The sequence below is a fragment of the Amblyomma maculatum genome, chromosome 11 (assembly GCF_055883805.1).
Source record: "Amblyomma maculatum isolate TAMU_Amacu chromosome 11, ASM5588380v1, whole genome shotgun sequence".
In the NCBI taxonomy this organism is placed as follows: domain Eukaryota; kingdom Metazoa; phylum Arthropoda; class Arachnida; order Ixodida; family Ixodidae; genus Amblyomma; species Amblyomma maculatum.
Window position 1 is genome coordinate 59,142,594 of NC_139354.1, and position 25,796 is coordinate 59,168,389.

At 43.6% G+C, this 25,796-nt stretch overlaps 1 protein-coding gene across 3 annotated transcripts in view; it reads left to right on the forward strand.

The window, feature by feature from the left end:
* The first annotated feature begins 1,342 nt into the window (after positions 1-1,342).
* The window catches only part of LOC146173900 (TNF receptor-associated factor 6-like), a 33,034-nt gene continuing 8,580 nt past the window's right edge, over positions 1,343-25,796 (forward strand). The window contains exons 1-6 of one of the 3 annotated variants that reach the window (XM_084583335.1): positions 1,358-1,699; positions 4,537-4,786; positions 6,132-6,236; positions 9,344-9,499; positions 12,948-13,082; positions 14,566-15,283. In XM_084583335.1, the coding sequence (XP_084439461.1) occupies positions 4,562-4,786; positions 6,132-6,236; positions 9,344-9,499; positions 12,948-13,082; positions 14,566-14,835 (891 nt within the window). In that variant the 5' untranslated portion in view covers positions 1,358-1,699; positions 4,537-4,561 and the 3' untranslated portion in view covers positions 14,836-15,283. Of the gene's footprint in view, positions 1,700-4,536; positions 4,787-6,131; positions 6,237-9,343; positions 9,500-12,947; positions 13,083-14,565; positions 15,291-25,796 lie in introns of those variants that run through there. The other 2 variants (XM_084583336.1, XM_084583337.1) reach the window with 2 other exon arrangements.

The following is a 25,796-nucleotide window of genomic DNA, read 5'->3' on the forward strand; positions in this document are numbered from 1 at the left end:
TTTGATGCTCAAGCGGCTGCATATTGAAAACGGCCATGTCTTGTTCCCCCAGTGTAGTTATAATATACTAGTCATTTCTTGTTAATGAGCAGCAATTATTTTAGTACCCCCCCACAACAAACTGTCTATCTTGGGTGGCCCTACACAGCAGAGCTCACGACTTCATCGAGTTTCGCAAGCCCCTCCGCCACGACAAAAAAGGAGTGAGGCAAGGCTATTTAACCTATATGCAGAGTGCATCATGAGGAAGGCCCGTCTGGACGAGTCTTCAGCTGGAGTGAAGATTGCTGGAAAACGTATCAACAACCTTAGATATGCGGATGATACCACTTTAATGGCAGAAAGTGAATTGGAACTCAAGAGACTTCTGATCCGCGTACAAGAAGAGAGTGAGAAGTTTGGGCTTAAAGTGAACATTAAAAAAACAAAGATCATGGCGTCTTGCCCTATCAAGTCCTGGAGCATCAATGGACAAGAAGTGGAAGCTGTGACAGATTTTCTCTTCTTGGGCTCCAAGATTACCTCGGAAGGAGACTGCAGCCATGAAATTAGCAGACGCCTGCTTCTGGGAAAGAGAGCAATGATTAGCCTTGACCGCCTAGTAAAGAGCAGAGACATTAGTCTGCCAACCAAGATCCGTATAACTCGTGCTATGGTCTTTCCAGTTGTGATGTATGGATGCGAGAGTTGGACTGTGAAAAAGGCTGACCGCCGAAGAATTGACGCGTTTGCATTGTGGTGCTGGCGAAGACTCTTGATAGTTCCTTGGACTGCCAGAAGATCAAATCAGTCGATATTGTCGACCATAAACCCTTACTGCTCTTTGGAGGGTCAAATTTTAAAGTTAAAGCTCAGCTACTTTGGTCATCTGATGAGAAGAGAGGAGTCGCTGGAGAAAGATTTGATGTTGGGAAAGGTTGAGGGTCGCCGGAGAAGGGGTAGACAGCGAACACGTTGGTTAGATGGCATCCTCGAGGCACTGCAGATGAAGTTATGTGATGTTAGGAAGATAGTGAGAGACTGGAAAGCGTGGCGTGACATGGTCCATAGGGTCACGAAGAGTCGGACAGGACTGAACGACTAAACTGAACTGAACACAACAAACTACATTTGAGCGTAACCAGTTATATACCCTTGTGTGAATCCAGGCAGCCCGCGCGGGGTTTTCAGATAGATATCCAACTGCATCAAGAAAACATCGCTTTAAGTAGCATTACATGATGGTCATGGGTTAACCAAAATTTGTGCTTTATTTTAACAAGAACCCCAGCTTTCATCATGTTAGCTCAAGTTTTTCATATGCAATAAAACATGGGAATAAGTTTTTACAATATTTTATCTGCGGCGCTGCTGTCGATGCGTACAGATAGGCAGTCTCACATTCGGCTGCGGCGGTGGCTTTTGGCCGGCTTGGCTGGCGATAACAGACATAAGTTCCGCCCCTTTAGAGGCTGTCGTCGTCCGTGCATCCGCTCGGTGCTAGTTCCATGACCTCCGTTCTCATCCGTTATCAGAGCGGTCTTTTGACGTGATATCGCTCTTTGCGGTGAGATAGTAACTTTTTAGATGTTTGCCATGCGCCACTTCTTATGTAGTTTAGGCTACGCTTGACAACGGTCATCGAAACACGACGGCAACACTTTTGTGCTCTCGCTGATGCCATATTAACCAAATAACTGCGCCTGTTTCTGCATTCAAGGTATGTTCAGGTTTATTTTATCTCAAGCGCAACAAGGATAGCTAAGTCTCACTTTTAGGACACCTTCGTTTTGAGCTCGGAAGACGTGATCTACAGACAATGCAATTGAATGTCTTTACTTTAATTGCAGCGGAAGCTGTAAAAGACAAGTTTCCAGTTGCTGTCCTTTCTTGAATTTTTTGTGAAGTCTGCATTTGGTTTATGAGAGACAAATAGAACATCATATTTGCTTTAGCTGTCCTTGTCTTTTTCTGGAATGTTTATTACAACACAATTCATTTTGTATACAGCGTCCTAAAACGATGTCAGAAGTGAGAAATGAATGCGCCTATGCTTTCCTCTCAGCTGGTCGATTTTTTTTTTACAGCGATGACAGGGGCTACCATTCGAGTTTCTAGTGTGAAAAATTTACTCCCTACGCTAATGTATTACACACTGAGTACATTCACAGATGTCGTTTGATTTCGGACTTGTTCTTTGTAAATATGGCTAAACATTACTAGAACGAGGAAATGGATCTAGCGGTTTCTTCTCATAGTAGAAATGAGGTCATGGTCATTCCAAACAACAGAAAACATCTACATAAGCAAGCCCAGCGGAAACAGCAAGTGAGCCCCGATGATTAAAATATGCGGCTTGAAGGCATAGAGGGCGTGTCCGGAAAATAAAACATTTATTTTTTGGGTAAATAATGTCGGTCCTACTGCGCTCGGATCGGCTAGTCTAGGTGAGGTGAGGGGGAAGTTCAACGCTTCAGCACTGCCTAGCGCTGCTGCCCTAAGCTATGGAAGCTTCAGAATCACTGATTCTGTGTGTACCTACTGATAGATTCCTTGTCACAATAAGCGATGGAGTTCGCACGCAAACGATGGTACGCGATAAAGTTATGTGATAAACTCAACAACAGTCTTGCTGACATCTGCCAAATGATTCGGCAGTCCACAGGAAATCTGCTTTTTGTATTCTCATAGCACCGCGAAGCACAAAATTTCTGAATGGCACACCTCGGAGTTCCCGCGCTCCAAGAAGTCAACGATGAGCTAGCCTTAACTGAAAAAAAAAAATGCAATGTTCATGTTTGATGCCAAGGGTGTGGTTAATAATAAAGAACTTGTACCCTAAGGACAGGCATTCAACGCTGTTTACCACATGAACATGGTTTAGTGGTTGAGAAGAAGGGTCCTCCGAGCTGGAAAGGAGGTCGCCGATACGTAGAAATAGCATCACGACAATTGCCCCAGCCACACTCCTCCCAGCCTACGGGCGTTTCTGGCCAAGTCCAGCTTGACGAAGCTGCCCCTGCGCTCTTGATGGTCCTGCATTGGTTCCAACAGACATTTTTCTCTTCCCGAGAAGCAAGAGCGCGCTCTGAAAGGAGCCCGTTTTGAGACTATCAAAGCGATCCAAACCGCCATGACAAAGGCTCTAAATGATGTTCCTGTCGATGCCTTCCAGGAGGCGTACAGTGCATTGCAGAGCCGGCAAAAATGTACAGGTTCTTAAGAGGACTACTTCAAAGAACTTAAAACGTTTGTAACAATACCTTGAACATTTTCGTTTTTACCGATATAATTGCGTTAGCTTCCGGACACACCCTGTAATTCATAAAAGGAAAAGAAAAATTAGGCAACAGTCGGTGGAACCCAGTACAGCAACTTAAAAGGTTAAACAAACCCATTTTCTACTCGCGAATAATATATTACAAGGTAAAGACAATAAAATTGACTCATGATAGAATAATATTTCTGGCCAACGCAGAAAAAATCGTTCGGGTTCCTTTGCTTGAAATGAAGTCATCCTTCGGTAGTGTATTCACTACACGAAAGTCATTTCGATGCGCGCTTGTTGCGAAAACACTACATAAAACTTATTGCCTGAAAGAAGGGATGTGCATGTTTTTGTATGCTTCTCTTTAACCTGCTCCATAGCGTATACGTGCATGACTTATATGCAGTCGTGATAACATCCTGCCTTGTGCCTTTTAACTGATTTGTATTTTCTAATTTGCATATATACAAAAGTAAACACGCAATATATAGCTTCTGCTTTCCTTTCTCTAGCTGCAACTAAAAGCTTTGTTTTCGAATAAAACTCCGAGCTCACTTTGCTCGTCTTAGACGAACGTCCACCTTTAAGATTAATAATTCCCCGAGCATAGCTTGAACACACAAGAACGCCTGAGTACACAAGGTGGTTGAAGATTTTTATGCTGTTTAAACACGCACTTAAGCGTCAGCGCATGCGTTCTTGAGTACACCGTCAATGTTTTTTTTTATAGTTTGATAGATTTGATAGTTTCACTATCAAAACTGTCATCTTATATAGTTCAGCCGTGGTTCTCTGTTACAGGCATTATACAATAAACTTGTTATTCAGAGTCCTGATAAATATTGAAGACACACGCACGACGCTCTCCACTTCATTTTCACAGTTTCACGATAAACAATCGCTACTACATTTTGCTGTGGTAATTGTATTAAGTTGTCTTCCGGTTTTCACTGGTTGTGGCTACGGTTGACGATTATTAGACCAATGCTCGTAGTCAAAATAAAGCGTGCAACAGCGGGTGTGTGTTGCACTATTGCGCACGCTAACGATAACCTAAAAATTAAGCATTGCGTAACACTCAATGAAATAAATATATGTTATGTTTCAGTCATGTTTGTCTGCTGAACGAAGTGACATCGTGCGGGCTGTGACGTAAGATCATCGTATAAATGGTGCTCTGAAAAGGATGAAAAATTGAAACGTTTTCTTCGAGTTTATAAAGAACAGTGCAATTACACTGACTGCGCAGAACAGCTGTTTTATTTATTACAATTGTTCTACTTGTTTAGGTCCACAGGCTTGATAAAAGCGCCAATGGGGACAGTCGTGGGCTTCCGAGATTTGCCGGGAGGTGCTCGAAAAGTCCGATTCGCCGAGGAGCTTCCGCGAAGTGTGATGTGTTCAGCGTGCGACATGCTTTCAATGGAAATGTACCAAGACGAACAAGAACACGTATTTTGCCACGTGTGCGCTACAGTGCAAAGTCCAGCCGCAGCGATATTCTGCAAGTACGAGAACAGGGACGTCCCCTTAGCACAGGTGGGCGCTCTTTGTTCCTTCTTGCGATGGCGGACAGAGCTGCGTTGCGATAAAAGTTCTGGATTTCCATGTTTATGATCCTTCGATTCAAATGTTTCCTTACTCGAAATATTTAGACGCAATGCCAACTAGGGCCTCTGCGATCTGGAATATCATTATGTGCGAGGTTTTTACCCCGAACCTCCACCAAGATGTTACGGGGATGTACTTAATGTAACAGCACTGCGATGGGCTGAATTCGACGCTGAGACTTCAGTAGCCGTGCAGTGTCCACTCTGTCAGCGTCGTCCTCTTTCTCAACGCTTTGTCTTCTTCTTCTTCTCCCTCGTTGTAATGGCACATACCCACAGTGTACATCGTACCCGTGTTCCTCGGTCGTCGTCTTCGTCAGTGAGCACATCACTTTGGTCCCGCGTTTCCAGGTAACAATATATAAAGCAAAACTCCCCATATTCTAGACTAACTTTCAAGACGTTATGCAGCGTGTGTTCCAATATTTATGTTTTCTGACTGTATAGATAAACCTACGCATCGAAGAAAAGCAAATTCTTGCATGTCAAAATTAACACTGAAGATTTCGGTATCAGTGCCCTAAATGTTCAGATGAGCAAGTTGCTGTAGTTGCCACTCTGCAATTTATATGATACTCAACTGTAATTCTTTCTTTTTTTTTTAGTTAAAAGCTGAACATCCTTCTGTAGTATTTTTTGTCCATCCACTTCTCTAGTTGTTTTTTTTTAGCAGTAGTGCATCAGGTGGCTTATAAATAATTTAAGTATAGTTGCTTGTAGACGGTTTCTTCACTTTCATCACTCACATGGTACGCAAATATAGCTTATACGTATAACACAACGCTTCACAAACGTTTATTTTTCATTAGTCAGCTTTGTAAGGCAGCTTTATTCGTTAGCAAGATTTTTTTTCCCGCTGTGTTCATTCTGCCAACCGAGCTATCACCAGCGACGCTGATAATTCCATCTAAGCGGTTAACGTTCAGTGTTCAAAATGAGTGGCTGAGAAAGAGTGACCAAAGTGGAGCAGCTGCTCAAAACAAACCGATGATGCATCTCATATTTTTGTTCTAAACTTCACAACTTGAATACGCTTTTCACACACATGATTTTATCTGTTACTTGTAATGCGTGGAGTTTTTTTATTCCTTGAAACAATCAATATAAAATAATATAGAGGAATGATCCAACACTGAAACGGGTGTTCGCGTCACTCCGGAGATTTAGCTGCTGTGTATCGAAGAATACTACTTTTCCGTGCTATAAAGATTGTCTTCAACTATGTTTCCGATGTTTCGATTCAATACGAATATCATCTCTTTCTGCGCTTTTAGCTGCATGAAGCATTCGATGTTATCGAAGTCATCAAAGACCAAGTGGTGTTCTGCCCTAACGAGAAGCTTGGGTGCACTGCTTACTCCCCTTTGCGAGATATAGAGGTAAATATCTACTTGCTGTTATATCGGATTTCTCGCAAAAAGCTTTCACTATGCGTGTAGTTGTACATCGTGGCTTTGTTTCGCGTTTAGCGTGCACTTGCACTAACTCATGAATTGTGCTGAAAACGTAGGTATATGATAGAAGGCTCAGAGCGGATAGCCAGGCTCTATAAAAATAGTGCGTGGCTTCCATGGCAAAAATAGTAAAAGGCGATTTCCTCTAATGTTGTCGAAATTATAATTGGAAAGGTGAGAAGGTTATCTTGTTTATTTTTTTTTTGAAAGGGGCAGACCGTGTAATCTTCCTGTAATTACGTTCAGTTTAAATATACAGGAACTCTATTTTGTCTCGGCACTTCACTGACCCAATATTAGTTTCAATATCTATGGCGCAAAATATATTTCAGCCTGAGCCGAATGAAATTCAATATTAATAACTTTCCCAATAGGAGAGAGCAATAAAACTACGCAAGACAAACAACATTTTCTTCGAATTATTGAAAGTCAATTTTTTTTACATTATTAATATACCCCATTGAGCAATCGCCCATATGCGTTGATTTAACACTGTTTCTACCTGTAGACCGTTTAGCTCTTTACCTTTCCTCCCGTAGTTAAAAAGTGAACGGGTATGATTATCTTAGTCGGTAGAATACGTTCCCCTGCAAGCTAGTTACAGTTCGATTTATGATTCATGAATTCGTGATGACTGGTCGTTTTTTGTTGATAGCGGTCACACCGTTCAAAATTAGCGGCCAATGAAAAAGTGATCAGAGCAGAAAAGCTGCTCAAACGAACTGATGATGCTTATGCTTGCTTAAGGTACAGCCTTTGTCAAACGTATAGAGCCCGGGGGCTCTGTTTCTGAGCCGTGTAGTGGAGCTGATTTAGCATTAGTGGAGGTCCTTTCCATAGGAGAGGGTAGGGCAAAAAATATTCTTACTCTCAAGAGATTTGGAACATTGGAAATGAATTACAAGGTGTACGAAGTGGCTCAGAAGCATACCCCCTGGGCTCTACACTTTTGACAAAGACTGTACATATCTGTGTTTTAGAGCCCAGTGGTTAAAGTAGGGGCTGCCTGATGTGTATTACTGCTTATTTAATCGAATGTAAGGAGTCAAAGTTCCCAAAACAAAAACGAGGTAAAATGTTCGTCCTTCCTGATCAGGAATGTAAGATGTGGTACTATAATATGCAAATTGTAGCCACCTAACGAAAATTTCAGTCGCACAAGGGACAAGAGGATTGTTTTTCGGAAAACAATTCCGTAGATGTACCTATTGAACGCAAATCTTAACACGGCCAAAATTCTCAAGATTATGACATTTTCTGAAGAAACTATTTAATTTTTTCTTTCGGAGCTTCGTTTGCAGTTGCACGGCTAATCTCGAGGGGGAGGGCGCGCTCTTTCCCAAGGCCTGCGCAATAGCCGCGAAAGCAATGGGAGTTTTCTATTTGCGTTACTCTCTCAATAGCCACAATTGGCATGCCATCTCATTCTTCGCTCCACGGCTATTTCAGCGGCAGCGAATGGTTTTCGCCTGGCTCCGCGCTCTCATCTCCTGGTTTCGTTGTGAGCGCAGCAACCAAATGAAAGCAAACAAAAGTAGTTGCATTATCTGCTCATAGCCAGTATATTTCATGCGTGAATACAGTCTTTATAACAACATTTGGCTGTTAGAACCACCGAACGTGCGAATCATTTGTTTTGTAAAAAGTATGTGGAGCACAGGGCAGATTTTGCGCTCACAAATACGGAAGGCGATGCCTTTATCACTTCTATGCAGGTGTCTCAGTCCATACTGGATTGACAAGTATGAGACGTATAGGCTTTGTTAATTCGAGGTTGGCAGGATTCGCTTGTCTATGGTGTTTGCCGTCACTAAGCGACTTATACGGTGAAATGTGCCTTGGTGGAGGGCACCAAATATTTAGGCCACTTTGCTTTCTCAAATATGCATTGCACTACATAGTACTAGGGTGCTTCGTTTCTATTGCCTTAATCGAGACGAGGCCAGGTTCAAACCCGTGAGAAACGAAAGCCCAAAAATTTCAGGTTTGCGCTCCCAGAAGAACAGCTACCTGGAAGAACACTTCCCTGTAAAAAAAACTAAGAGGTTTCATGCCAAAAAGTTCTGGTTTTCTTGACATCGAGGCAGGCCGTAACTACTGTTATATTTTTTAATATGCGTTCTGGCAGTAGCTGTCAAAACTGCTTTAATTTTTGACACCACTTGTTTAAGTTTTCTGCGAGGTGCAGGCTCATCTGAAGAGAACACAGAACAAAACAAAAAACAGACATTTCGATACATTAGAAAACAGCGGTTTAGCATTCAGCGAATAAAGTTCTTCTGACGTCCTCACGCCTTCTGTATTCAGAACTAGAAGTCAAAAATGAGACGGCCTCTCCTATCATGGTTGTGTTTATAGCTCAAAAGTTAAATAACACCCATTGCGCCCATTTTCCACGTTATACGCGCTTATTACTTATGACGCTAAGTCTTCCACACTGCATAAAAGGTGTTAATAAACTGTAACGCAAACTATTGGCACTTTCTGATCTTTCTAGCACAGTCATCTATCTGCGCTGCTTTTCTTGTATGTGAGGCATGGTAACAAACGTAGAGCAGGGTGGTTGGTGTGGTGACCCTATCGAGGGTGGCGGAGAAGGGGAAGCTAACTCCACTGGAAAGCCGTAAGAAGAAACGCGCACTCTTCTCGTAATTGGCCATGGTAGCATTTCAATTATGAGAAATATTATCGAAAAGAGCACAGCCTGATTGCACAGCCTGATTTTACAAAGAAGGAAGTCACGCTTTTGATTAAGAACGTTTCCATGCTGCTTCTGTCACAGATTTTTCTTCGTCGTTGGTACTTTTAGGTGAGTGATACCAACTCCCACGAGTATGTAACCAAGTCTTATTTTTTCATTTGTAAATGAAAGCAAACGTTCTGTCGGTAATATGCAAAGATAGCACAAGAAGAAATTTCAAAATATTTTAACGTATATAAGGGCAACGTTTGTCATGTTGATTAAGGCCGCATGCAGGAAATAAATTTTCTTCTTAAGAACAACAATTTCAAATGAATTACTTTTTTTCCAGGATCATTTCCTCAAGTGCGAAAGGACGAAGCTATTATGCAGCCAATGTCAGCAGCGTATAAAAGGAATCAACTGGAGGAAGCACTGGAACGATTGTCCTCGAAAAATTGTTCAGTGCTGTTACTGCGTAACTGCGTTGCCCCAAATAGATATTCAGGTATGGTTGCTTCTACAATTGTCTTCCAAGCTTAGACGGGCTGCGCAAACCTTCATTAAATGTCAACGTCTAGCAATAATAAAATTTTTAATAATGTTAAAAAATTAAGAGCTTCTTTCCAATCTCGTATGAGTTTCGATCTGAAGTTCATACTAACTAAATGTAAAAAGAAAATATATGTTCTTATATATCCATTCTTTCTCGCCACAGGCTTATAAATGTAGGCATTCGCCAAACTAGGTCACTGCTCAAAACTTTATTCTGCAGTATTTTATTTTTTCTTATCTTATGATTTCTTAATGTGTGACTATACAATCATGACAAGCACCTGAACACAATCTGGGGCAATAGGCGGCTACATAGAATCAGGTTTGTCGAAGTAGCTATTAGTTACTATAGCAAGAGGTACATATCTACAGTCGTGAACAAAAGTGATATACAGCTCCCAGCCCGTGGTGGAGCTCAGGAAAACTGCATCTAAATGTCATCTAGGGACAGCAACAGGGGGAGCGACAGCGACACATTCATGTTCATAAAACAGAGCCTCACCACAACAGTCTCGATCCTAGATAGCTGTTGCTAGATGGCATTGAAATGCAGTTTTCCAGAGCTCCATCACCGGCTGTATATTGTATACCACTTTTTCTCACGACTGTGCATCTTCAGCTATCTGCCGAGAAAGAGCCCTTTACCAAGATAAAGTAATCGGTCCCAAAAGTTTACTTTTCTCCCCCTTCTCTAAAGTAGCAGAGTCTGCACAAAGCAAGTGAACTTTATCATTGTAGCAGCTGTTGTGCTGTTTTTGCTTCTTTGCAACTACTTGGCTTGCCACAAAAATTGTAGAAATAATTTTTTTTTGCCCCCCCCCCCCCCCCCGAGATGCAGGATTAAAAAGAGCGTTCCTTGTGTAAAGGTATCTGTACAAAAAGTGATATTGAGCTCATTGCACGCTGAATTTAACTTAGTCCAAATGTCGAACGTTTTCTGTGCCGGGAACCTTATACACGTTTTGACCAGAATGACATGTTTTCAATTTGACTCCGTCTACATTAGGTACCCTGTGCTCCGTGAGGAACGAAGGACAGTCCGGAATGATATTATGGACATAGCCGCCTCATTTAATGATCCCTTGTTATCTTCAGCAGACTATCCACATCTCACCTACTCCTGGAAAGTTCTTTCATTTAAATCACGGCAGTCTGAAGTAACGCTGAATGCTATGCGACACAGGATTCCCAGCCTACGTTTTTACTTATGCAGATGCGGGTTCAGTCCCACAAACCTATGTGAGGCTTGCGGTGATATTTAAACTATTGAGCGTTTCCTTCTCGCTTGCTGAATGTTTTCACCGCAGAGAATGGTACATTTGGGAATTTCAATAGCTCGTTTGGCATTTATCTTGTCGGTCCTGCTTCTTCTCTCTTTCGGGCGAAGTACAAGAAGATTTGAATTGCTTCGAATTTCCGTTGCATTACGTAACAACATCACACCTACTAACAGATCCGCTTGCTTATTGTATACCAAACTTACTCACTCCAAAAACTTCGCTCAGTATCGTTTTTCTTTCTTTCATTCAATTCTATGGTCTTAAATCCTATATTTATTTAGTCGATAAATGACTTATATCTGCAGTATATTTGGTAATTCAAACTGTACTCTAACTAATCCCTCTTCCTGGTTATGTGCCATTTATCAAGTTAGAAGAAGAAGAAAAAGCCTCGAGGTAGCGAATTCGTCTGTAGGTAACATCGATATCGCGCCTTGATGGGTGGTGAAATAGAAACGTGCCCATGCGTTGCAAAACAATATTTCAAGGTTAGCACCTCAGTGGTAAAAATTATTTGCTGGCATATTCATATAAAGGAGGTACAACTACGCCGATAATTTCTAGACACAATTATTGAAGATCAGAGATGCCGAAAAAGCACTGACGGTAGTACCACTATTAACGTAAGCCGAAATTTGCGTCAGCAGAGACGAGAAGCTTCGTTTCATTTTTTTGCACTACAGAGGGAGTAAGTTTGATAAAGCACGCAGTAAGAATTGTGGAACTTCTGTGCGCTGGTCATGGAAACATCTTTACAGATTTTTGCCGTTATGAGTAGAAGGTTTTCACGTTGATGTATGGAATATTTTTACCCATAGAAATAAAGGTCGCATCATGTTCAGCCCATGGGCATGTTTGATAGCCATCTCGGCAATGGCCTGTGGATCCCAGCTCTCTCTAAGAGTTACCACGAGCTGCGGCATTATAATATTAGATGTTTGTAGTTCATTATTTCTGTAACCAGGAAAAGGTTACCGTGATGTCATAAGTGCTCCTTGTCAGATTATTCCCATTGTTAAGGCGCTTGCGGGCCCGATTTGACTTTCCCTTCATTACAGTATTAGAGAGAGACGGAGGGGGATAGTCAGAAATTTCAAAGCACTATTATAGCTTTCAATACTCGTAAAACAATTCTGAAATTGCCTCTCTGCCTGACATTTATTCCGTCAATGGTATGAAGCCTCTCTAGTCCTAAACGAGGTTCGCATACCAGAGTTTCGGTCCATGGCATGAAACTTGGCTGCTAAAGAAGGGGAACTGAACTCCAGCGAAAGACCTATGAAGCCTGTAAATAGTAGGCAACAGTGGGAATAGTGATCTAAGAAAGAAGCTCGCGTCATGCTAGCAGTTCCACAAGAGCTTCTAGATGATGTAGCTTTCGAAAACACAGAGGAACCCTCATTATTACAACAAGTCGGCTTTTTTCAATATAGAAACAGATCGAAGTCTTCGACCCAAGTGTAATTCGGTCCCCTGTGAGGAAAGTGCGCATGTCCAGCAGATGTAGAAACTCATTGTGATGTCTATGTGTAGAGTGTAGAAGCATCAAACAGGGGTAAAAACCTGCCGCCAGTTTGAAGCCACTGCTAAATTGCCTTTCCGTGTCTTTTATAAATTACATGTGTGCGACTAACACGAGATGTATCAAGCCTAGCTGTTTGTACATAACATACTGTCTATGCGAACCAAGGTTTGAAGTTGGATGCTTTCAGCAAAAATACTCTAAAACAATAAGGACCCCAATAAGCAAAAACCGATATCCCTATGCATGAGTGCCTTAGTAGTGAACAAAGTTTGCACTTGTGATTGCCTGATGATAGCAAATCGACCAAACCAAACCAAACCAAAGAACTGGTAGCCTTTCTATAAGTAAGTTAAAACCTGAAATGCTGCGTTCCTTTCGCCCTTTTGTTATTTAATTTAGTTTCAATTGCACGAAATCGTTCCTGTGCGATAAAGCAAGCTCTTTCTTGTAAATAAAGATAAACGCAAGAAACTTTCCGATATTTCCCCGAAATAAACAGCGCTAAGTAAGTTCGATTTTCTTTAAATCTATAGGCAATATGTGAGAAATGTTGTTTTTGTTGAGGGCTTTACATACTAGTTGGGTATAATTTTCAGACACACGAGGCAGTGTGTACAGAGAATCCGAACGCTGTGCAACCGGAGAGCTTACCGCCTTCACACTCAAGCAGCCCCTCCGTGTTGACTGCTTCACGCCCAAAAAGCAGCTTCCAGGAAAACGCTACTGTGAACGTAAGTTTAAAAACTATAGTATCAATGTGTTATTAGTCTTTGTTCTATCTTGTCTTGTGTTCTATCATCGTTCTTTTCCTACTTGTTTCGCGCTAAAAGTCTTCCTTTTTAACGATGGACCAACTCGCCCAGCAGAACGTTTTAGTTTGTCTGAGTAGCAGGCTAGCGATGTATGTCAAGAAAGACATTTTAACAGCCGAAAATGTACTACGATAAAATCTAAAATTCAATACATACCAGTAAATCCAAATAGCCAGACACATAGCCTGGAAAATGCAAATCTGATGTTGACTAGTCGTTCAGTAAAAATTCTTAATTTTTTTTAGCTCCGCATATTCAAAAAGAAAATAGGGTCGGATAAAGAAGCTCTTCCTCCTTTTGTGTCCAAACACACACATCACGCACACCACACACACACACACATCACGCCACCACGAGACATACAAACACGACACTCCGCACGCACACACCAACCACACGCGCGCGCACACACACACACACACACACGCACACACGCACGCACGCACACACGCACACACACACGCACGCACACCCACAAACACACACACACACACACACACTTTCCATAATAAAATATTTGGTATGGCCCCAGATATGAATGGTTCGCGATGATTAGCGTTCGGAATTCCTGAGGGTTACGCATGTTATCCCTTACTATTCAGGTACATTACTAGAAGACATGGCACTCATATGACTTCAAATTCACTTTTTCCAACCAAGGTAAAACATTCTTGCATAAATCTGACTATTTCTTGTAGACATATACCAATCAAGTTTTCTCTTCCACTGTGAAAGATTGTATTCCTTTTATCTGGAGGCTGCATGCATTGAAATATGTCAATGCAGTGATGTAATGCGAATATGATAGATTCAGAAGCGGATACTTTGATAACACAGCAGCTATTTCTGGCACCATTAGTCCTAAACTTTTCAGCAGCCTGTACACGGCGGGCAAAACGAGTGGGCTCTTACGAAATTACCGCCTTAACTTTGTGGTTGTGCAGCGTGGAAGGTGGTAGTAATTCGTACTTTTGCGTTTCCTATTCTTTATGGTTTCGATGTTTCTTTTAAAGGAGTTTCCTTCTGGCTGCATAGCTAAATGCTATGCACCCGAGGCATACTATGGAGCAAATTAGAAAAGTTCTAAGTTTAGATGTTTTTTTAACTTTCTCCCATCCTTGTCGCATTCTCTGAAGAATCACGAACGGGACGTGTGTTGCGGTGGAGTACTGCTGCAAGGCCCAATGCAGCATCCTAAAAACAACTTCCAACAGTTTTTACGAATACTTTGGCGAAAACTCCAATTAATTCATTATTCAGTGTTTTGGACGCCAAACACTCTTATACTGAACGGCCCACTGCCTTAGAACCTTTAGTCTACGGCTGTGAACGCACCTGACGCAGTATTTGATGGCATTATTTGTAATTGTATTTTTTTTTCACCTATTGTGTCTCGACGCAGTTCAGAGCCGCAGCAACGGCTAGTCCAGTAAGAAGTCAGAAGAAGAGATGGCCATGGTTGTTCCAGCTTGTTGTTTTTTATTTGTTTTGCTCTTTCTACATTCCTTTAGCCTGCTTCTCTCTCACTTGCCGAATAACATGGAAAGCAACGTGCGCAATAAGGGCTGTATTCGTTTTTTTCCTGCGCTGTGTGCTCTCGCTTATTTTTAACTCTCGGAATGACTCGAATGAAGTTATAGTTTGTGATCCTCAGGCCCGGAGCTTTTACTAGTCTTGCAAACATTATCAGTGTTCCCGCCAAGAGATGAAGCATACGGCCCAGCCTTAACTTCGCCTAGGTAAATGAACATTGTCCATGCTTCAAAGCACCAGAAATAAAGGACAAATGGCATACTTAGTGTATAGTTTGTATCCTTGCTTTTTCGTGTCTGTTCACATAAGGGATGCGACGACGAGGTATTACTGTTTGGCACAATGTCGGAATTTATTGGTTGCTCTTGATTGACTGTTTTCAAGAAGAGGGACTACAAATTTTTGCATTATGTGATGTTGGTCGGGAGTTTGCTCTGTATTGATGACTACTTCAGAAGACGATTGCTTACCTTTACCACTTGACTAAAGTAGTTTTATTGCAGCCGTAGTGAATAGTTCTTAAGGCACATGTGCATTTCTTGAGTGCTACAATTATGCAAGCATTCCTTCTTCATGAATGCTTGGAATACACTAAAGCAGAAAAAAATAGAGTAATGTCCCATCACTCGATCGTGGTTATAAATATGTGATGTTGCCCGTCTATGTTATGTCTGGACGGCGCTGAAGAGTTTTGGGGGGTACATTTTGAAATAAAAGACGCCAAATGCAGGGACATGCAAAAGCCTCAAGGTGAAAACATCTACATCAAGCCTTGCCGACGATTAAAGTAATTTGCCATATACATAATTAGAAGAAACTGCTGCAATTATATGTAAACGCTCGGGAGTGGAAAATCAGCACTGTGGATGATATCTGTACGTAGGTATGTTTGTTTTTAACTTTGGTTCATACGTCAAAAAAGAAATATCTGGCAGCTATCTTTCCGGAAGGTCTATGCTACCTGTACAGTACTTATGTTATCGCATGGCTAAGTGGCGCTTTCTGTAAAAACGTGATATCGATGTCTCGAAAGGTGAGAGCCTACACACGATTGCGTTGATTGATTGATTGATTGATAAACTTTATCGGAGAAAATTTGGGTTAGGAGTAGTGTTGGGGAAAGAGCACTAGTCGGCAATCCTCTGTCCAGGAGTCCATTGGCCTCAGCAGTGGCTCTGGCCCGCTGCACCAGCATGAGCTGATGCTGAGCGTCCGAGTCCGCTAGAAGGTCCTCCCACTGCTCAAGACTAAGGCTATCTATATTAGGCATTATAAGGTTTGCCATACATCCCCATGTTGTGTGGTATAGTGTAGCAGTGTCTCCGCACCAGACACTATCGCTTTTATATGATGTTGGCCATATCTTGTGGTACAAGGCTCTGTTTGGATATGTGTTTGGGCTTAAACAGAACATCTAAAAGACAAAGATCATGGCGTCTTGCCCTATCAAGTCCTGGAGCATCAATGGACAAGAAGTGGAAGCTGTGACAGATTTTCTCTTCTTGGGCTCCAAGATTACCTCGGAAGGAGACTGCAGCCATGAAATTAGGAGACGCCTGCTTCCGGGAAAGAGAGCAATGGTTAACCTTGACCGCCTAGTAAAGAGCAGAGACATTAGTCTGCCAACCAAGATCCGTATAACTCGTGCTATGGTCTTTCCAGTTGTGATGTATGGATGCGAGAGTTGGACTGTGAAAAAGGCTGACCGCGGAAGAATTGACGCGTTTGAATTGTGGTGCTGGCGAAGACTCTTGAGAGTTCCTTGGACTGCCAGAAGATCAAATCAGTCGATATTGTCGACCATAAACCCTGACTGCTCATTGGAGGGTCAAATTCTAAAGTTAAAACTCAGCTACTTTGGTCATCTGATGAGAAGAGAGGATTCGCTGGAGAAAGATTTGATGTTGGGAAAGGTTGACGGTCGCCGGAGAAGGGGTAGGCAGCGAACGCGATGGTTAGATGGCATCCTCGAGGCACTGCAGATGAAGTTATGTGATGTTAGGAAGATAGTGAGAGACCGGAAAGCGTGGCGTGAAATGGTCCATAGGGTCACGAAGAGTCGGACACGACTGAACGACTGAACTGAACTGAACTTGTTTGTAGCCGCCTTAGTGTAGTGGCTTGTTCTCGGCGTATGTGCGTGATTGCGTGAAGGGTTGATGCGATTCTACCAATAATTTCTCAAGTCCTAATTTTTGGATTCGCTAAGGCTTGCCATGGGACTTCTGCGGTGAGAACAATAGCAGCAAAAGTGTCTTGAAGTTTGGGTCGGGTTTCGACATGTGAGCTACTTACCCTTTCATATTACTCCAGCAGCGTGTCCTAATCAAAGCATGATTATTCGTTACTATGTGGGCAAACCACTAGCACTCCTTGAGCACCATTGTTGGGGGAGAATTTTTCAGAAAAGACAGTGCTTATTCTCAATATATCAGGTGTTGTACCATAAACACTAAATAATTCCTGGAAATAGAGCTCAGAAAGCGAAGTGAAAACTTTAACAAACTTTACCCAATTTAATGCGGAAAAACACCGAGAGCATTGTTATTGTTTAAATAAAAAAAAATACAGAGAGAGAGAACATTACTTGCTTCGAATTAACGCACTTTGTAGGGAACATTCCTTTTAATCCTTTTAAAACATTTACTAAAGTAGACAAACTTTCTAGCCAAAAAAGCGCCACATAACACAACACAAAATTCTCCTTCACATGTACTGCACTTTCGCTATTTATCCGTTATATTGCATCGTAGGCAGTATTCTTTTTATAATTAAATACATGTATTATATAACTTTCGAACCCGCTCTGTCGACTGCGTGTTTAATAGCAGCATATGAGACGGCAAACCTTGGTTTGATGCCAACTGATTTGGGCGTGTTTCGATGAAGTCAAAATGCCTGACACCAGTGTATTGTGCGATGTCAGTGCATGGTAAGGACCAACAGGCTTGGTTTGGTTTGTGGACTTTAACATCCCAAATCGACTCGGCTATGGGAGACGCAGTAGTGGAGGACAGTGAAACTTGCGACCACCTGATGTTAGTCCAACTCGCACTGCTTCCACCACAAGACGCCCCTAGTACCCTCAACCACTTCGAGACGTTAAAGCTCCTAAACCTATTTGTATCTTCTTGTATGGTCTGAGGTTTATTTCTGCTGTGTGTGCCATGTGCGTATTAAAATTAGAGCGCTACCAACCAAAGGCCTTTCTTGTCATTATACTTTTATTTAGGGCACAGCTTAATACACCGAGTAAGTATTTACCTGTGGGCTAAACTTCGGCGCCACGCCAGATTCACCACTCTCTCTCGGAATACTATGTTGTCGTCGGACATGAAATCGTGTGCACATCAACTGAAAGTTTTTGTAATATGAGGCCCCAGCAACAGAATTACACTGTCTGGTAATCTTTATTAGGGTTGTTCGATTTCAAAGTTTCCAGATACCTAATTTTACTCGTTGGTAAAATTTTGTAATAACTTGTAGGACTGGATTGAGACGTCATAAACGTTATTATCACAATGGGTGCGGGTCCAAATGCCCTGAACTGTTGTGCACTCTGTAAAGTATGATGTATTTTATATATATATATATATATATATATATATATATATATATATTGTTACGATGAAATAGCAAAGGGGTGTTTATTTACAGTGATATGGCAGTGGGATAAGGTGAAGCCTACTAGCCCCAGGCACCAACGCTTCGTCTTCTTCTTCTGTCTCACCATCACCATCCCTCATCGTCGTCATTAGCGTGACATTTCCCCCCTACTCAGACGAAGCCCTCTGGGCGTGTTCGTGAGTCGTGCGAGGCTGACACGGCTTCAAGCGGGCAACATGACACAGTTCGGTTTTGGCAGACCGGCGACCCGATGCTGTCAGGCGGGCTATTCCATAAGTTAAATCACTAAGGCGTTTGATAACCACATATGGGCCGTCATAATGGGCCAAGAGTTTTTGATGTAGGCCACGGCGCCGAATTGGACGCCATAGCCAGACTAAATCACCTACAGAGTACGTGACCTGCCGGTGACTGGCATCGTATCGCACTTTGGAACGTTCTTGTGAAGCACCAGACCGTAATCGGGCGATTCTCCGAGCTTCTTCGGCGAGACAGAGGGTCTCAGCCAGGCAGGGGTCTTCACGGCTTGTGAAGGGCAGGATAGTATCCAGAGAGTAGCGTGGCGGTCTGGCATAAAGCAGAAAAAATGGACTGTACCCAGTCGTCTCATGCGTGGCGGTATTAAACGCATACGTGATGAAGGGCAGTATGGTGTCCCAGTTCTTATGCCCTGCGTCCACATACATGGCTAGCATGTTGATAAGCGTTCTGTTGACGCGCTCAGTCAAGCCATTTGTCTGGGGATGGTATGGCGTCGAGTGTCGGAAAGTTACGGCGCATAAACGCATGAGCTCTTCAACAACATCAGCAGTGAATTGTCGGCCCCGGTCAGTGATGACAATTCGTGGCGGCCCGTGTCGTAAGATGACTGAGTGCAGCAAGAAAAGCGACACCTGATGCGCCGTAGCAGATGGAAGAGCGGAGGTTTCACAGTAGCGTGTGAGATAGTCCACGCAGATTACAATCCAGCGATTTCCATCCACGGACTTCGGAAACGGACCTACGAGGTCAATGCCTACTTGATCAAACGGTGCTGTCGGGGTCTTCACAGGGTGCAGCAAGCCAGACGGAGTTGCAGTTGGACGTTTGTGGCGTTGACATTGCTTGCAACTGGCAACGTATTGTTCAACCGTCGAGCGCATTCTGGGCCAGTAAAATCTTTCTTGAGCACGGTGGAGTGTTCTAACCGATCCCAAATGCCCAGAAGTTGGATTATCATGCATAACACGCAATACGTCCGTGCACAACGTCTTGGGAACTACGAGTAGGTATCGCTGGCCGACAGGCGAATAACTCTTTTTCCATAGGAGGCCATCATGCACACAAAAACGGCTTGTAGGTACGTTGGCTTGGGCAAAGAGAGGCTGCAGACTGGTATCATTTTGCTGTTCCGTTTTGAAAACATTCGTGTCGGGGAACGCTGGCTCGAGGGTCGATATATAATTGTCGAAATCGTCGCTTTCAGGTCCAGTCGTGGCCATTGGCATCCTAGAAAGACAATCTGCGTCTGCATGACGCCTCCCGCTTTTGTAAACCACGGCAAAGTCATATTCCTGTAACCGGAGGGCCCAGCGTGCGAGGCGACCACATGGGTCTCGAAGGTTCCGCAACCAACAGAGTGAATGATGGTCAGTTACGATAGTAAACGAACGTCCGTACAAATATGAACGGAAACGCTGCACAGCGAAAACTACAGCTAGGCATTCCTGTTCGGTGACTGTGTAGTTTCGCTCCGGCTTGCTCAGGGTACGACTTGCGTACGCGATAACATGCTCTCGTTCATTGTGCCGTTGGACAAGGACTGCACCAAGACCGATTCCACTAGCGTCCGTGTGTACTTCTGTCATTGCAGTAGGATCGAAGTGACGTAAGATGGGTTTCGATATTAAAAGAAACTTCAGTTGACGGAATGACGCGTCGCAGTCTGGTGTCCAGTTAAAAGTAGAGTTTTTGTGGAGAAGGCACGTCAATGGGTAAGCAACGTCAGCAAAGCGATGTATAAAGCGTCTAAAATACGAGCACAACCCTAGAAAACTGCGCAACTCCTTCACTGTCTGCGGGGGTTTAAAAGACTCAACAGCGGCAGTTTTCTGGGGATCCGGCATTACACCATCACCATTGACAAGGTGTCCTAGCACCAGCGCTTGGCGCTCTCCAAAGCGGCACTTTTTGGAGTTCAGAATTAGGGCGGCGTTGTGCAGGCAATTCAAGACACGTACTAGACGGTCATTGTGTTCTTGGAAGGATTTCCCAAATATCACGACATCGTCCAGATAGCAAAGACAAATGTCCCATTTTAAGCCGCGCAAAACTGTGTCCATAAAGCGTTCGAATGTAGCTGGCGCATTACACAGCCCGAATGGCATAACATTAAACTCATAAAGGCCATCTGGCGTTACGAAGGCTGTTTTTTTCTTATCCGCAGGGTCCATTGGAATTTGCCAGTAGCCAGATCTGAGATCAAGACAAGAAAAATAGGACGCACCAGAGAGGCAGTCGAGGGCATCGTCTATGCGAGGAAGAGGATAGACGTCCTTTTTCGTAACAGAATTTAAACGCCGATAATCGACGCAGAATCGCCACGAACCGTCTTTCTTGCGTACAAGAATAACAGGGGCAGCCCAGGGGCTAGATGACTCCTGTATCACCTTTTTCTGTAGCATGTCCTCCACTTGCTCATGAATGACTTTGCGCTCAGATGGGGACACGCGATATGGCTTTTGACGAATGGGACGAGCCGAACCAGTGTCGATGCTATGATGGGTCCGATGTGCAGGGCGAGAGGTTGGTCCATCTGTTTCAGAAAAGTCAAACATAGGCGAAAAAGGTAGAAGAATATCCACAAGAGTACGGCGTTGAGGTGAGCTGAGATCGGCGCTGATCATGCGGGAGATTGAAGTTTCATCAGCAGGCAAAGGTGCGGTGACACTCGTAGCATCTGTGACCAAAGCAACGACGTGGGGCGCATCGGGTCCACAGGAGGCAAGCTTCAATCCCGTTGGTAAAACTGCGGGCTCGGACGATGGGTTGATGGTCCATAACGAGGCACTACCATGATGCACGGATATCATACAGTGAGGGATAATTACATTTTTCTTCAGGCATGCTGAGTGAACTGGGTGCACCATGGCCTGGAATGAAACCTTCTCAAGAAGTGGAACGGACACGGGGACGAACATGGCAGACAAGGGTGGAACTACTGTGTCTTCGGTAATACTAAAAACTGTTTCTTCATCACGGCCACTTTCAAAAAGTGTCGGCAGATGCGAGCCATCAAAATGAACCTCTTGACTTCGGCAGTCCACGGTAGCGCCACAAAACTTCAAGAAGTCCATTCCTAAAATGATGTCATGCGTAGAGTGGGGTAAGACTACGAATTCGGCTTGAAAAATTGCACCACCCACAGACACTTGCGCACTACACACACCCAGTGGCCGCAACGCCTCTCCACTCACACCACAAAACGTTGAAGCACGGTCATATTCAAACATCACTTTGCGTCCCAACAAGCGCCTAAACTGATTACTCATCACAGACACAGTCGCACCCGTATCCACCAAAGCTAATGTATACACACCATCAATAAACACACGAATTTTGTTTTTGAGCATTATAGTTGGAGGGATGTTGGCACACAGCACATTTCCAGCGGCCTCACCCCCATTGGTCGCGCTGGTTAGTTTTCCTGCTGAGGATGCTGAGGCGACATGGGGCGCCGTCGTGGTGATGGAGAACGACGCGCACGGAAGGCGGGTGGTGGAGTAACACTTCTATCAGATGCAGGGGAGTGGTCGCGGATATTCTGGTTATGGATGTTGCGGTAATACCCACGCTCAGTATTTGATTGTTGAAAAACGGGATTGTATTGCCGATTGTTGGGTACTGTTGGAAGCGCCGGACGGTTATAGCGAGGTGGGAACCTACTGCGGCAGTATCTGGCGATGTGACCTTCGATGCCGCAGCGGTAGCATATCGGCGGAGAAGGTAGAAAATGCTGTTGCGAATAAGAGCAGGGAACAGCTGGGTGCGTCGTAGTTCTGTCTGAATGGTCATACTGCTCAGGAATCCTGGTAGATCGAATGGAAGATCTATGGGCACTTGAGGCGACGTCATACCTTGGGGCGTCAGGCACCGACGCATTCCGGTTGGCGAAATGCATAGGAGGATAGTCAATGGAAGCTGCAACTTCAGGAGCTTGTGGGAAAGGCTGAACGGTAATCGCTTGTGGTGGTGAAGCCGGCCGTCTAGATACCCTCTGGACAGAGACCTCAGCAGATTCGTGCAGGGGAAGTGGGTTGAGCCGCAGGAGTTCTTCCCGCACGATTTGCCGGATCGTCGACGGAAGATCTAGTTGGGCGTGGTCATCAAGGCTGGCCACGGTAGGCACGTTGGCCAGCCGCCCAAATTTTGGCACAATACGACGCGTTTTCAGAGCTTGAAAAGCGCGGATGTGTTTAATGACATCGGAGACGGTTTCAAGGCTGTCTTTGGCGATTAAAAAGTTGTACACGTCAGCCGCGATACCCTTCAAAATGTGGCCGACTCTGTCTTCTTCGGGCATGTTGGAATTGACACATCTGCACAATCGGAGGATCTCTACTGTATAAGTGGTACAAGTTTCATCCGGCAACTGAGCTCTTTGGGCAAGGGTCTGCTCAGCCCGTTTTTTGCTCGGTACAGAGTCACCAAAACGCTGTTTGATCTCGGTGGCAAACCGTTCCCAAGTTGTCAAATTGTCCTCGTTATTCTCGAACCATGTCATCGCCGTGTGAGTTAGAAAGAAGACGACATTTGTGAGCATGGTGATAGGGTCCCACCGGTTGTACCGACTAACTCGTTCATAATGAAGCAGCCACTTCTCAACGTCCTCACCTTCCTCTCCTGCAAACGGTCGTGGTTCCCGGTAAGGCTGGCAGGGAATAGAGCTGGAGGGGGCAGGCCTGTCACCAGCCTGGCTTGCAGCGTCGCGGCCGGCGCGGTTAGAATCGCTGTGGTCCATGATGTTTGGAAGCGGTGGCAGTCCAGCAAGGCGGCGACTACGTCGAAACTCCAGTGGTTCTTGCTGCGCCGTACTTGGGGATCGAACGGAGCACCTTCCACCAAGTTGTTACGATGAAATAGCAAAGGGGTGTTTATTTACAGTGATATGGCAGTGGGATAAGGTGAAGCCTACTAGCCCCAGGCACCAACGCTTCGTCTTCTTCTTCTGTCTCACCATCACCATCCCTCATCGTCGTCATTAGCGTGACAATATATATATATATATATATATATATATATATATATATATATATATATATATATATATATATATATATATATATATATATATATATATATATGTATATATATGTATATATATATATATATATATATATATATATATATATATATATATATATATATATATATACATATATATATATATATTTGAGTACCATCTTTTCATTTCGCCACAGTGTTAAAGAATTGTGGGCACGGATCGTTAGTGAGTGTCCTGCATGTTTCCAGCTTTAGTAGTGTCAAGGGTAACGGCCCATATCGAAAGACATATACGTATAAATGTTTCAAATAGCGTCTGTTTTCTAAGCTCATTAGGCGCAATTTATTCGCACCAAAGGTCGTAATGTTCCTGTGTATTGATAGGCGATGTCACCTATATTCTGGAATGCCATTTTAAGGCGACTGCATTTTCTTGTCGAGATTGCAGGCACACGCCGACACTTCTACGTTTTTTGATGTGGTCTTATACTCTTTTCGGGCCTTGTATAAATATTCTATGCCGGCGTTTAATTGGGCACGAGAGAGTCCAACTTACCCGTCTTTTAGTATCGAGGCGGCAGCAGGTTTCTTCAGTTCATTTTAGGTGCTTCTTAACCAAAGAAAGAGTTAGGTTCAATGCTACGTCAATAATTTCGAAATTTGTAATAGCTACGTCATCATATAACGACATCTGCTGGTTGTACGTGGCGTAATAATGATTAGCTTAACGTGATGGCTCATTGGGGATGTGCAGAAAATTATTACTGACCCTGCCGGGTTCCGATTGAGCCGTTCAATGGCGTACATTTTCAATTTTACTTTGTCCCAGCAACATTTCAGTGAATTGCAGACATGCTATTTGGAAACTTGACGTGCCAAACCTCCCTTGTGTACCTTGACAACGCTGTACTCTTGATGACAACCGGCACTGACCACTTTAACTGACGGAAGACATTTCTGAAGTCAGTTGAGTTTTCTTGACGTATCTCGAAGCGTGTCATTTAATTTCCTCGGAGCAACTGTTTCTCCGTGACATCATTGGCAGCCACGATCTGCGACCGAACCTACCGAACGCAGGCACAATTGAAATAACAGTGAGGTTTGGTTCGGTTTATGGGATGTAATGCGCCAAAGCGATTGAGGCTATGCGTGACGCCGTAGTAGAGGGCTCCGAAATTTTCGATCATCTGAGATTCGCTACCCTGCACTGTTATCGCACTGCTCGCTGGTGTCTTACTTTCCTCCTCCATAAAAAATACACCGCCGTCGTCGGGATCCAATTCAGCATCTTTGGGCACAGCAGTTCAGCGCCTTGGTCATTGCACTACTGCGGCGGGGTAACTTCGAGAAAGCTACTCCTCAGTCTTTGAGACAACGTCTTATTTACACACTATTCATTGAGGACATTTTAAACTTCGTTAACCAAGTTCCAGAGCCTACAAAAGCACACGTGGTCTTCAAACGAAGAACGCCAAAGCGCAACTCGAAGACATGTAGCTAAAAGCCGCGCTAATACGAGACGAAGCAGAGAGAGGGGACACAACGCTGTCCTGCCTCTCTGCTTCAACTGATATTAGCGCTGTTATTAGCCACAGATCATGCACCAACCAGCCCAAATTTTCACCCTAATAAAATCAAACATCCTCAGCGTCATTTATGGGCTTCTTCCAGCCTGGAGAGCATTTACAAAAATGTTAAGATTAAAGACTATACCGGCCATATAGCTTGAACGTGGCTTCCCCACTAATAACAAATTAAAATTCTATTGCGTAAGCTAGTTACTCGTTTCGAAGGTCGAAGTCAAATATTTGACCATGAAAAAGATGTTTGCCGTAGTCGTCTGGGTGCCAATGAATTTGCGGCAGCATATTCACGCATTTCGCTTCAAAATAGACATGCAGCTTTAACCGAGGATAATGACCTCATCGTAGCAGCAATGAACGATAATTTCCGAGACATCATTACTGAGTGCGCGGTAGAAGTGGGCGGGATAATAGAAAGGACACCCATAAACTATCTAAAGAGACGTAATATTTGATGAATAAATACCAAAATCTGAAAGCTTCCAATTCAACAGACAGGATAGAACTTCAAAAAATATCAAAGCTAATCAGTAAGCGTAAAGGGGCTGAAATAAGGAAGGATAAGATAGGGAAAATTGAGCATGCTTTCGAGAACGTGGGATGCCTCAAAACGGTGAAGAGAAAATTG